Genomic DNA, 13805 nt, shown 5'->3' with positions numbered 1-13805 from the left:
AGCCTGACCTCAGTGCCTCATTCCCAAGTATCAGCCCTCCCTGATACTGTGTCCTTCTTTCTGCCTTGATTTCCAAAGGATCCCATCAGCTTGGTTTCTCTTCCACTTCATTAGATGGCTATTTAAAGGCTTCTCCTTAACCCTTAAATGTTGAGGTTTCCCAGGACTTTTTCCTGAGCCCTGCTTCGTCTCCTTCTACCCTCTTATCCATTCCACAATCTCAAGTATCATGCCTATATGGAGATGAACAAGCTCAACTCTCTCTTAAGAGATCAAACTGTCTCTTAGGTATCTGTTTTTTAATATTTCCCAGGAATTCCTTTCTCTCATTCAGTGCATATTTACTGAGCATCTACCATGTGGGTAAAGAAAAAGACAGCTTGCTCTAGTGTGAGTTCATCATTTTCCTTGCTCCAGAATTCATCCCAGTGACTGGAAACCTACAGTCATCCTGGATACTTTTTTCCCTTTATCCCCACAAGTTCTACCACTTCCCTCTCTGGTCCTGGTCCTGAGAACCTGGCCATAGTTCCTTGGCACAGGGTGGGCTCACATAAGTTTGAAGGATGAATAAACATCCCTCAAATCCATCCATTCCTCCCTCTATCACTGTCATCACCCAAGTTTTAGATGTAAACACCTTACCAATCCACTCAAGTGCTCCAACTAGTCTCCTTCCCCAGCTCATCTCCCACTTCACTCCAACAAAAACATTCTCAACATGAGTTGAGGTGATCTTTCTAAGATTCAAATCTGATCCTGTTAGAGACTTCTGCTTCAGGCAATGGAAAACTAGCTTGTTTCAACCAACTAGAAACAAGAGCAACTAGAAAAACCAGAGAGAAAAAATTTTTTTAATCTGTTTGATATCATCATAGAGTTACCAAGATAGAGAGGACTTGAGAGGTCAAGATCTTAGAGCAAAGGGAGGTCTAAAGAGGTGAAGTTGATATGTGATACGTATCACTTTTTCTTTTAGATTTTGCCAATCTGAAAGTGGAAGCTGAAAGGTAAGAAGCCAAGCAGAAAATAAGAACTGAGCAGAAGCTTAGTAGAGCTTTCAGCAGTCTTGGGCCAAAGAGATAACAACAACAAAAAAGGCTGGGCCCCTAGGGTTTTCAGTGAGAACCTTAAAGACTACACTCCAACAGTAAGAGTGACTTCAAAATTGAGTAGCCTCCACAGAAACCAAAGTACCACTTTGAAACAACTCTATTCCTGACTAAACTAAGGTGATCCACTAACTGCCTTCCAGAAGTAAAAATAAATCTTCTGGAGAAAGATAACATAAACTAAAATCTCAAATTATCTCCATAATTATTCTTCAAAATGTCCAGCACTCAATCAAAAATTACCAGGTATGCATTAAATCCAAAACATATAAATTACTCCTAAAAATCAATAAGAAAAAGAGCTGGGCAAGGTAGTACATAGCTGAAATCCCAGCTACTCAGGAGGCTGAGGCAGGAAGATTGAAAGTCTGAAGCTGGCCTGGGCAACTTAGTGAGACCCTGTCTCAAAATAAAACTTTAAAAAGGGCTGGGATGTAGCTCAGCAGTACAGCACTTGCCTAGCATGTACAAAGACCGGGATTCAATTCCTAGTACAGAAAGAAAAAAGAAAAGAAAAAGGAAAAGGTAGACAATGTAAAAGAAAAAAAAAAAAAAGCAAAAGATCTCACATAAGCTTCCAAAGAGCCAAAAAATACAGCAGAAACTACTATAATTAAAATAATGTGATAAAAAGATACATATATGTAAGAACTTAATATAAAATTAAGTAAAATAAATTGATAGAAAAAGTATAGATAAATGGCTATAGGTGGGACTGGGCTGTAGCACAGTGGCAGAGCACTTGCCTAGCATGTGTGGGGCACTGGGTTCTATCCTTAGCACCACATAAAAAAAACAAATAAAAGGATGGTATTCTGTCCATCTACAATTTCTGTTGTAGATGTATACTGTTTCTTCTGCACTTCAAAAAAAATTTTTAAATGGCTACAGGCAAATGAATTAACTGGGGAAAGAACAGATTTAAAGCTTTTATCAGAACATCAAAATAAATCTGGGGTTATGGCTCAGAGGTAGAGTGCTCGCCTAGTATGCATGGGGCACTGGATTCAATCCTTAGAACCACATAAAAATAAAATAAAGATATTGTGTCCACCTATACCTAAAAAATAAATAAACATTTTAAAAAATGAATTTTGATTAATCTAGTTCGTTTAAATGTAAGAGAAGGGGGAGTCAAAAAAACAATGAAGTAAATTAAAGAGAAAGTTTTCCCTGACACTTAGCACTGTGCTCTGGAAACAGGCAGGGCAAGGAAAGGATGGTAATTACCGCATCAATCTCATTGAGAACCTTCCACTGCTCATAAGGTACACCCAGTGCCTCAGCTGTCTGGATCGTCCTCTTCATCTGGCTCGTCCAGACCTTCAGATCCTTGATGTTCTGGTCACTGATGAACTGGGCCAGACTCTTTGCAAACTGAAACATATCACAGGCAAATTCAGACCTGTAGGTCCTGGGTTGCCCTAAAAGGATCCTATAGCCATAGGGTCCATGGGATCATGCTCAGCCTCAGAGAACACAGGTTTAGTAAAAAACATGAACTCCCAATGACATAGACTTACAAGCAATATTCTAGGGCACTCTCCCCAGGCCCTGAAAGCAGTTTCAGCCATGATTTGTTGATCCTCCCACCCCAGTCCATATGCCCTAGGCCACATGATCTTCCTGCTGAGGCCTCAATATCCCTCTAGACTATGGCACAGCTATCAGCCCCCCAACCCTTCAGCACTGCTGGGGCTCATGTCACTCCAAGGGTTGTAGAACTCTGCCAGAAAAAGGGCTCAGCTAATGACAGCTCACATGGAGACCAGAGTTCTAGGCATTTGCTAGGTGACTGATGACCTTCCCTACAGGATAGAAATATTCTAGACTGAATGAAGGTCATGAACCTCAATTGCACAGAAGCCCAATCATAGTACACACACATATACAGAATATCCAGCCACCCAGAGGTACCAATGGGCAGGTACATACACACTGACCTCCCTGCCCCGGGGGGATAGTCCTGGGTCCCCACCGATCCGGCCCTTGAGGTTGAGCTCACTCTCCCCATGCCGGCAGAGGTAGATGGAACGGGGAGTCACATGGATGTTCATGAGGTAATATACGATTCGGCTCTGGATGTGGTCAGCTACACGGTTCACCACGTAGCTCTGCCCCACGTCCATGATCTTGATATAGGACAGATCCCTTTCCAGAGAGAAGGTAGAGAGAGGCCTGTGAGTGTGGCCAGGGACCTTAGAAGGCACACTGGCCAGCCACAGGACCCAGTTGTAAGGCCTTACATCTTCAACCAACAAGATGAGATCACAGCACTCAGGACCATTAGCTGGTGTGCAAGTAATAAGGGTGAGGCAGGAGCAACATACCACATATGACACACAGACAAGTCCAGTGAGAAGTGCTCAACACTAATCATGCTTACAAAGGTGACATCCAAAGCAGTGGCCAGTCATACCACATCATGACTTTTATTGCTGCTCATGTGTCCCCCAGGTCCCTTCTTCCCTACCTCTGAGCTCTCAATACACCGTCTGTAAGTTGAAACAAGAGACAATTTTCCCAAGGGTTGACCTGGGAGTAGCTGGCAAATGCAAAAGCTCCCCATGCTTCCTGGTCAGCTTTGCTTCCTCCAGAAAACCCCTCCCCGAAGAACCCAGTCCAGGTCATTTATATATACCAAGCAGCTGCCACACCCTACATCAGACAGCTGGTGGACAAGACAAGAAACACAGAAGGATGGTCTTGGTGGTAGCAGCTGATAAACCCAGCTCAGTTACTTTCTCTGGTTTAGACCTATATGACCCTAAAGCTTGGAGAACATACTTATGCTGGCAGGGGTAGGGACAGGCTGTGATCCACCTAAGAGGCCTCTGGATATTCACATTTGAATTCTGTTTAGTCCATGGGGCCTCAGTTTAGGGTTATTACTCTAACATTACCAACAAAATACAGCAATGTTTCCTGAAAAATCTAATAGGAGCTGCTCTAGAGGAGCCCCTATGTACAGTTGCATCATAGGACAAGGAGGCGAAATATGTGCTGGGGAAACCTGAGGCAAAACGAAAGCTACAGAGAGGCCCAAAGGGCCGTTAGCTCTATCCAGATCTGGGCTGGTTTCTAGAGCCTAGTAGACAAAAGAGAGATGTCTCAGGCCAGGGCCTGTCCAGAACTGACTGTTCTATAAACATTTCCAGAAACTATCCCTCTAACAGTTGCTTGTGTTCCTTAGTTCATATGCATTATATATTCTTATATGATTATACAGGACCTGGGCACACATCTATATTTCAGCCTTCCACTTAATGTTACACAACATATATTCTGCCATGCCTCTCCATAATTATGATTGACAGTTACTATGTAATATTTTACCAAGGGCTACACTGTTATTTACTTAACCACTGCCCATTTATGTGAAGAAACTGGAGTTGGCAAACTAGAGTCAGCAATTCAAATGCAGCCATAGGCTGTTTTTATAAACTTTTACTGGAACACACCTGCTTATTTGCATACTGTTTCTTTTGTACTACAATGGCAGAGCTGAGTCACTGGAACAGAGACTAGACACATTCCAAAGCCTAAATAAAATATTCACTATCTGACCCTTTACAGAAAATGCTTGCTGATCCCAGCTATAAGATCCTCCATTGCATGCCCCTTATGGACCTAAAGACCCCTTGCCACTCAATAGTCCTGCTTGCTCTTCCATTCCAGAGGAAGGCAAGTGGAGCTAACAAGCACTGATTGCTGCCCACTGTTCACAGGTAGGGTCTGGGTCTCCCTCCTCTCCCCAAAATAGATTGCAAATTGAAAGAACAGTATATAATGTTTACAAATGCCTTGTAAGAAGACTCTCTGCACAAAAATTAGATTTGGTTTTATGGTAGAATAATAGGAAATCCTGACTCGCAGAGATCCAGAAGAGCTACCAGGTGTTCTACAAGTCACCTCTGGCCAACAATTTCTGCCCCAAGAAAAGAAACAAAAAAGGTCAGACCATCTCTGCCTTTTGGTGTGGTCTTCAGCTACCACCATGGGGAGCCACAAGGTGGCTACCAAGTAGGACTCCCTACCACTCACCCACTGTAGCTAGAGGACACAGCATTCTCCTCACTCACCTGTCCAGGTCCTCATCCAGTGACTCGTAGGAGTTCTCATAGCACTCAATGCGCCTCATGAAATCCTCTGTGGCCTCATCGCTGTCACGGTTGACATAGTCAGGACTGCCCAGTTTAACTTGCTGCAGAAGCCAAGTACAGAGTAAGGGCATATCAGGATTGAAGGCCAGTCAGAGATGATAAAGGAGACTGCTGGGCAGGGGGATGGGGAAGTCTGGGCCAGAGGCCAGGCCAGGGCTGGGGCCTGTGGCTAGAAGTTAGGGGAATTTTCCCGTAAGGAAGAGACAAGCACCTCCCTGCTCTGAGTTCACACACAAGTGCCCTGAGATTGAAGTCCCTTACCTTGTTGGTCCAGGAAGGCCTATAAGCCTTTCCCAACCTGTCCTATCTCCCCAAGCCCACATGGTCATTCCTTAGGAAAACAAAACCCCCATCCCCACTCCTTCTCCCACTGTCCAGGGGATTATGGAGGGAGGAGTGGAGGGAGAAGGAGGAAAGAACAAGAATGAAGGTAGGAGGAAAGAGCAAGAATGAATACCCAGGAGCCACACAGCTTTCCATGAGTGGTCCTCAGGGGTCCAGATTCATGTGACCCAGCTTTGGAAGCTACACTACTTCTCCACCCCCAAAATGTTCAAGAAGATTAAATGAAAGTCAGCCCAGAACCAACCCAAATCTGAAGAAGGGCCTCACTCTCACATGCCACCTTTTGTTTCATTATTGCCCCCAATGCACCACTCACCACGATGTTGGCAGCTATGACCTCAGGATCTACACAGATGGACTCAACAAAAAATGTCTGCAGCAAAAACCAGAAGCACCAGGGTTGGTAGGAGGGAAAACATCTTTAAGGCTCTGGGCCTTCTTCCATAGAATTCTCCACCCCACCCAGGGCAATGTGAACTAGCAGCCAGGCCCCGAGGCCTTTCTTTCAAGGGGGCGGAATCAGGGTCAGGGATCACAGAGCTAAAAAAGTATGGCCTTATCTTGGACTCTCCCATTACAACCTCCTTTCCCCCTGGAAAGAAAACCCCAGGAAGAGAGAAAAAAAAAAAAAATAGGACCTCTCATCCCAAATTATACTCAGGAACCATGGTAGCCCAAAGCCCTATGTGCATCAGGAGACTCTGAAAGGTACCCCAGATGACCCAACCAAGGAGGGGAGGTGAAAAGGTCTCACCTTGTAGCCATTCTGTTCCCCAAAATTAAATATAGTTGCTCTCCGCTCTCGGGTGGTATTGGTTGCATCAAAAACCTAGGACCAAACTGGAGTTAACTCACCCTTTGCCCTGGGGAAAATAGTTCACCAGGGGGCTGCAATGAGACCATCTCTGAGAACTGGATTTCTCACTAGGACCAGCTGCTGCCTAGATGACTGGCCTGGCCAGTCACCTGCAGACTTTCACAGATAAATGATTCAGTAATGCATATAGCAGTCACTTAGTTCATATGTAACAAATAGGAACTCCAGTAAAACTAGTTAAACATGGTGCTGTTGTTGATCCCCCAAGGTTCATGTTATGATAGTTCTCCAGAGAGGATTGTTATAAAAACAGCAAGTCTGGCCCACCCAGGTCTCTGGCTTCCTGTATCCCAATGTGATCTCTTCCTCCCACATGGGGTCCCACCTTGATGCCATTAGGCCCCTACGGAGACTAAACCAATGAATTGTCTGATGTTACATTTTCAGCCTTTAAAACAGTAAGCTAAGTAAACTTCTTTATAAAATGAAATTAGTCTGTCTCATATATTTTGTTAATGAAAAACAGATGAATATATAAATATAGGTGAACTGAATCTATGTTATTTCCACTCCATACTCAGATTCCAATAGGATAAAGAGAACAAGAGGATAGGAGATAGACACCTGGTGACGGACTCAGAGAAATGCAGAAAAACAAACACAAGCCAGAGCATATCCACTTGCCCTAGAATGAGGCATGGGCTTCTCTGAAAAAAGGGACGAGGGTGGAGAAGAAATGGGAAGATTGACTGGAGATCCAACAAAGAGTAGTTGAAACCCCAGGCCTGCTCCCTGCCCTACCCAGCCAGACACTGACCCACTGGGCTCCTTATGAAGTGCCTGGACCTATCCAAGCACCCCTAGGTACAATGTAGCCATTAAAACATTCAATCAGCTTTTGCACTGTCACTTTTTTTTCCATTTTTAATGGAGAAAATCATAAAACTTTATTGAAAGATATTTAAAAATGAAGAGCCATGTCATTTTCAAGGACAGAAAGATTTGATATCATTAAAATTTATCCCCAAATTGATCAAGAGATTTAATACAATTCTAGTAAAAAGCCTAAAAGGTTCTTTGTGTAGCTTGAAAAACTTATTCTAAAATTTAAGTTGCAAATCAAAAAGGAACAATAGCCAATATATTAATGAAGAACAATTAAGCTGAGAAAACTAGTTCTAGTATAAAACTTATTTGCACATTTAGAGTGTTTAGACAATGTATATTGGTGTATGGGTATGAAAACACGTTAGTGCAACAGTAAACAGTATTCAGAAACAGACTCATCTCTATAAGGGAAGATATAGTATAAATGGCATATTTTAGATTGGTGGGGACTGCACCATCACTTTTTAAAAGGGGCATCCAACCATGGCTCGGTGGACATTCAAGCAAAACTTCTAACAAGAAAAATAAAACTACACTAAGATTTCATCTCATTCCAGTCAGAATGGCTATGATCAAGAATATAAACAATAATAAATGCTGGTGAGGTTGTAGGGGAAAAGGTATACATGTACATTGCTGGTGGAACTATAGACTAATACAAACACTCTGGAAAGCAATATGAAGATTCTTCAAAAAACTAGGGATGGGATGGGCAGGTGGTGCATGCCTATAATCCCAGTGGCTCTCAAGGTAAGGCAGCAGGATTGCAAATTCTAAGCCAGCCTCAGCAAAAGTGAGGTGCTAAGCAACTCAGTGAGACCCTGTCTCTAAAAAAATAGGACTGGGGATGTGGCTCAGTGTTCGAGTGTCCCAGTATCCAAAAAAAAAAAAACTAGGAATGGAACCACCATATGACCAGCTAACCCACTCCTTAGTATCTTCCCAAAAAATCTAAAATCAGTATATGACAGCAATACAGCTACATCAATGTTTATAGCAGCACAATTCACAATAGCTACATTATGGAATCAACACAGATGTTTGTCAATATATGAATGGATTAAGAAACTGTGATATATATATATATATATATATATATATATATATATATATATATATATATGCTAGAGATGTTGAACATTTTTTCAAAATTTGTTGAGCATTCATATTTCATATACATATATCCATATATCACAATATATATGTAATATATACATATGTCACAATTTCTTAACATATATACATATGTACACACACACACACACACACACACACTGCAGTAATGGAGTTCTATTCAGCCATAAAAAAGAATGAAATAATAGTATTTGCCAGTAAATGAATGAAAATGGAGAATATCATGCTAAGTGAAATTAGCCAAACTCAGAAACTCAAAAATCAAATATTTTCTCTCATATGTGGAAGTTCAAATAAAATAAAAGCAAGGGGGAGGGAAGAATAGGATAATGTAAAGAACCAATCAAAAATAAATTAATATAATATGGAAGTCTAGCAGAGTAGAGGAAGAAAAATGGAAAAGGGGAGGGAGGATGGAAGGGAAAAGGGGGAGGATCATGAACTGAAATAATTTCCATGTATGTATGAGTTTGTCAGGATGAACAACTACCACGTGTAACTCTAAAGCTCTAATAAAAGAAAGAAATAAAAGAAAAACAAAGACTAGCCAAGTACCTGCCTATAATACCAACAACTTGGGAGGCTGAGGCAAGAAGATGGAAAGTTTAAGGCTAATCTCAGCAATTTAGTGAGACCCTGTCTCAAAAGAAAATTTTTAAAGGACTGAGGATGTAGCTCAGTGGTTGAATGTCCCTTGGTTCAATACCCAGTACTGAAAAAAAAAGAAGGAAAGAAAAAGAGAAAATCAAACAGAAAATCAAAGAAAACAAAACAAAAAAAGGTACTTGAAGAAAATGAAAACAGGACATAGAACAGAAGAAAACATTAAAAAGAAAAAAAAAGCTGGGCACGGAGGCGCACGCCTGTAATCCCAGTGGCTTGGGAGGCTGAGACAGGAGAATTGCGAGTTCAAAGCCAGCCTCAGCAACTGCAAAGGCGCTAAGCAACTCAGTGAGAACCTGTCTCTAATAAAATACCAAAAAATAGGGCTGGAGATGTGGCTCAGTGGTCAAGTACCCGAGTTCAATCCCCAGTACCAAAAAGGAAAAAAAAAAAAAAAGAAAAAGAAATCTTTTAAAATCCCAAAGAGAGATACAGAAGGATATAGTAACCACAAAACAAGAACAAACTTCTAAAAACTGAACCACTTGCCAGATGTGGTGGTGCACGACTGTAATCCCAGCAGCTTGGGAGGCTGAGGCAAGAGGATCATGAGTTCAAAGCCAGCCTCAGCAATTTAGTGAGGCCCTAAGCAACTCAGTGAGACCCTGCTTAAATAAAATACAAAAAACGGGATATGGGGATGTGGTTGAATGCCCCTGAGTTCAATCCCTGTACCCCCAACCCGCCTCAAAAAAAAAAAAAAACCTGGACTACTCAGAGAAAAAGAAAAGTATAATCACTGATTTTCTTTCCTTTTTTTTTTGGGTAGTGCTGGGGACTGAATCCAGGGCCTTGCATATACTAGGCTAGTTCTATAACAATGAGATACATTCCCAGACCCTGAAATTTTAAAAATATTCAACCACTTATAATGTTGAGGAAGTCTGCCTCAAAACAAAAAAGACAGAGAAAATGAGGTGGGGAAACAAAATTAGGGATCAAGCTTAGCATGTAGCCATCAGGAATCTAGAAAAAGCAGCTCAGAAATGGGAGAATTGAGAAATGAGTTGCCAGAAAGTAGCACAGGTTTATCAAAGACATAATGTATGACAATTTCCCTGATATGGAAGATATGGCAAGGGCCCCCTAAAAGACAACAGGGTAGAGGAGAGAAGACCTAACATAAGGTCCTTTGCCTTGAAGACCTAAAGTTCTCCAAAAGGGAAAGGAGCATGAAAAGTCCCCAGATCATTTCAATAGATGAACCTTATACAAAGATCAAGAAATCAACAACATAAGATTTCTGTGTGGTCTCTCTAGAAGCTTTAAAACAAGGTTGTAAAAAGTTTTTGTAACCTAAAATTCTTTCCCCAACCATGAAATGTGAGGATGAAGAAAGAGAAGGAAGGGAGGGGAGAGAAGAGAGACAGGGAGTAGGAGAAGACATTTCTGATATGCAAACTTTCATACACTTTTCTTCTCAATTACTTTTCTTTATTTTTTTATTTATTTATATTTTGGTACTGGGGAATAAATCCAGGGGTGCTTAACCATGAGCCAGATCTCCAGTCCTGTTTTATATTTTATTTAGAGACATGGTCTCAATGAGTTACTTAGGGCCTTACTAAGTTGCTGAGGCTGGCTTTAAACTCATGTTCCTCCTGCCTCAGCCTCCCAAGCCCTTCCCAAGCCACTGGGATTATATGCATGCACCACCACACCCAGCTCCTCATGTACCTTTCTTAGGAAGCTCCTGGAAGATGTGCTTCAACAAAGCAACTCAGTAAACAAAGCTAAGGAAGACATGAGATCTAGAAGCAGGGGATTCAACCCAGGAGAGAAGAGAACTCCCAGGGTGACAGCTGTGCCACAGGCACTTTATCCATATTGAAGCCAGGGGACAAAGAGCTCCAGGAGGAATAACTCCAAGTAGAAAGCAGAAGGGAAAGAACAACTCCCATGTTTGGAAGTAGAGGGCTGAGCTAGAGCCTTTCCCTGCTGACACCCTAGCTCAGACTTGCCCCACCCTTCCATCTTACTGCAAGGGCCCCCACATAGTAGAATTTCCTTCCTGGGACTCAGCTGGTTCCTGGAACAGGCAGTAAATGCTAGGCAGGACTTCCCACACCTGGAGAAATCACTTGTGTCAAAAATTTAGGTGTAATGATAGCCCTGACTTCCCAAGGGAAGTCCTCTTGGGTTAAATGCAGTTACAATCCCTGAGGAAAACTCTTGGGCCAGGAGTTTCCTCTAACTTCATCCTTCACAGCCACCCCAAACTTCCTCCTTAGGCTGGCACCCAGAGGCATCTAGGGCACATGCACCCCACCTCCCCTTCCAGATGCCTTATGTGAAAAGGAGTAGATGATACACATGTATATGGTCCCATGTCTCACTCCAAGCTGTGACCAGGATTTCACACTCACCGCCACATGACCCCCCTCCTCACTGAGGAATCTTCGGACATCACAGAGGGCTGCCAAGGCACACTGCCTTTAGGAGAAAAAACACAGGGTCATCCCAGCAGCTTACCCAAGCTAAGAGAATGCAGAAACTTACCCTATCCAAGATAGGAAGGGGGATAGCTCTAGGATTCCTTCACTTTTCAAGGCTTCACTTCTTTTCCTGGCAATAATTTTAGTGTTTCACTAATTCTGCTCCTGTAAGGTGCAGAATTAGTGAAACGCACTCCTGAACATTTGGATTTTTTTTTTCCTGAGACAGGAATCTCACTATGTTGCCTAGACTAGTCTTGAACAGTGATTCTCTTGCCTCAGCCTCCCAAGTAGCTGATTACACATGTGTACCACTTCAGCCCTTTTTCATTTTATTTTGAGACAGGGTCTCACTAAGTTGCTTAGGGACTCGCTAAGTTGCAGAGGCTGGTTTCAAACTTAGAATCCTCCTGCCTCAGTCTCCTAAGTCACTGGGATTACAAACATGCACCACCATGCCCAGTTAGTAGAAATTTTTTTTTAAATACCATTTCTGTACTTTGCCCTCATCATGTCATTGTGTATAAATCCATGCTGCCACTTTGCCTTATTCATGATTTCTAACTGTCATGCATTTTCCCCTGATTATCAAAATAAGTACTTTTAGGGGCTGGGGATGTGGCTCAAGCAGTAGCGCGCTCACCTAGCATGCATGCGGCCTGGGTTCGATCCTCAGCACCACATACAAACAAAGATGTTATGTCCGCCGAAAACTAAGAAATAAATATTAAAAATTCTCTCTCTCTCTCTCCTCTCTTTAAAAAAAAAAATAAGTACTTTTAAAAAAAGACATTTTCTTGTGTACATGCAGGGGCTGGTGGTGGGGGAAGAGAGACATTATGACTTTCCCAGTGCAATATCAAGCTTTTTTTTTTTTTTAATATTATATTATTACTTTATTTTTTTTAAAGAGAGAGAGGGAGAAAGAGAAAGAGAATTTTTAATATTTATTTTTTAGTTTTCATCAGACACAACATCTTTGTTTGTATGTGGTGCTGAGGATCAAACCCGGGCCGCACGCATGCCAGGCGAGCACGCTACCGCTTGAGCCACATCCTCAGCCCCAACAATATCAAGCTTAATGTTCAATTTCCTGTTCTGGAAGAGAGAACTTCCAAAACCACACCTTCTGAAGGAGGATGTCACCATCTCTGTCCTTCAGCCCAGGTCCATAGACCCTCAGGAATTTGTAACCCTTACCTATAATGGATTATTGACTTCACTATTTTCAGAACATTTCAGCCCTTTTATTCATTGCTGCAATATGGACTGGCATGTAGAAATATCTTTCCTATTTTATCCATTTCTCCTTTAAGGTCTAGATATAGACAAATTACTTTTTTTTTAATCTATACTTTCATTTTTTTCACCCTAAGAGTAAAGTTCCCATTTGTTTGATCTTCAGGCTCAAAATCAGTCCTCTTTCTTTTATCTGGCTCCACATCACCAGAGGGCCCTGCCTTGTATTTTACCTGCAAGTTGGCCACAAAAACCTGAACATCAGACCCCTCTTTTTGGTGAATCAGCCTGGCCCAGCCCTAATAAAGCAGGAACAAAGTGGCCTGAAGTTCAAAGTCCCACAGTAGAGAGATATTGCCCCCTGGTGGCCATAGAAGGCATAAACAGCCTAGTGTCCAGACCATGGCGTCACTTTGCCAGTTTGTGGGGGCAACCTCATAACTTCTACCTTGAGGTTGTTTGATTTAGAGAAGTCACTAGAGCTGAGCAATGTCTGCTCACTGCCCTACCATAATGGCTGAGCCCAAAACCCAAAGCAAGTCTCTGTCATCCTAGGCTGACAGGGGCTTCAGGTGTTTTTTCTTCTTCTTCTTCTTCTTTTTTTTTTTAATAGTACTGGGGATTGGAATGAATCCAGGGTGCTCTACCAACAAGCTACATCCCCAGATTCCCAGTCTTTTTTTTTTTTTTTTAATTTTTTGAGTCAGGGTCTTGTCTCAAACTTGCTATCCTCTTGGCTCAGATTCATGAGTCATTGGGTTATGGGTGTGTACCACTACACCTTGCTTGACAAGGGGCTCCTTGATCACCCTGATAACACCTGCCAAGAAGAGCACAGCATAGCTCCTCAGACCAGCAGTCATGCTCAGTTCCTTGGATAAAGTGTTTATTTAGTTCAAGTCTGAATGGGGATGAGGGTATCATATGCACATTTCTATCTCATTAAGAAGAGTAGGAGTGGGAACTACGCACCCAGAAGCATACAGGCCACTTCAAAACAAAGCCAAGC

The 13805-nt window shown here is 42.2% G+C and overlaps 1 protein-coding gene across 5 annotated transcripts in view; it reads right to left on the bottom strand.

Annotated features, from left to right (window-relative positions):
* Pfkfb4 (6-phosphofructo-2-kinase/fructose-2,6-biphosphatase 4) overlaps window positions 1-13805 on the bottom strand; it is a 43565-nt gene that overhangs the window by 20425 nt on the left and 9335 nt on the right. For 4 of the 5 annotated variants that reach the window (XM_027933950.3, XM_027933949.2, XM_071615751.1 and 1 more), the window contains exons 4-9: window positions 11489-11555; window positions 6375-6449; window positions 5937-5993; window positions 5195-5316; window positions 3056-3263; window positions 2343-2489 (exon numbers count right to left, since the gene is read on the bottom strand). In XM_027933950.3, coding sequence (XP_027789751.1) covers window positions 2343-2489; window positions 3056-3263; window positions 5195-5316; window positions 5937-5993; window positions 6375-6449; window positions 11489-11555 — 676 coding nt within the window. The remainder of the gene's footprint in view (window positions 1-2342; window positions 2490-3055; window positions 3264-5194; window positions 5317-5936; window positions 5994-6374; window positions 6450-11488; window positions 11556-13805) is intronic. The other variant, XM_071615753.1, reaches the window with a different exon arrangement.

This window comes from Marmota flaviventris, chromosome 8, assembly GCF_047511675.1.
Source record: "Marmota flaviventris isolate mMarFla1 chromosome 8, mMarFla1.hap1, whole genome shotgun sequence".
In the NCBI taxonomy this organism is placed as follows: Eukaryota; Metazoa; Chordata; class Mammalia; order Rodentia; family Sciuridae; genus Marmota; species Marmota flaviventris.
The sequence above is the reverse complement of the archived record's forward strand: the minus strand, read 5'-3'. Positions and strand labels throughout refer to the sequence as shown.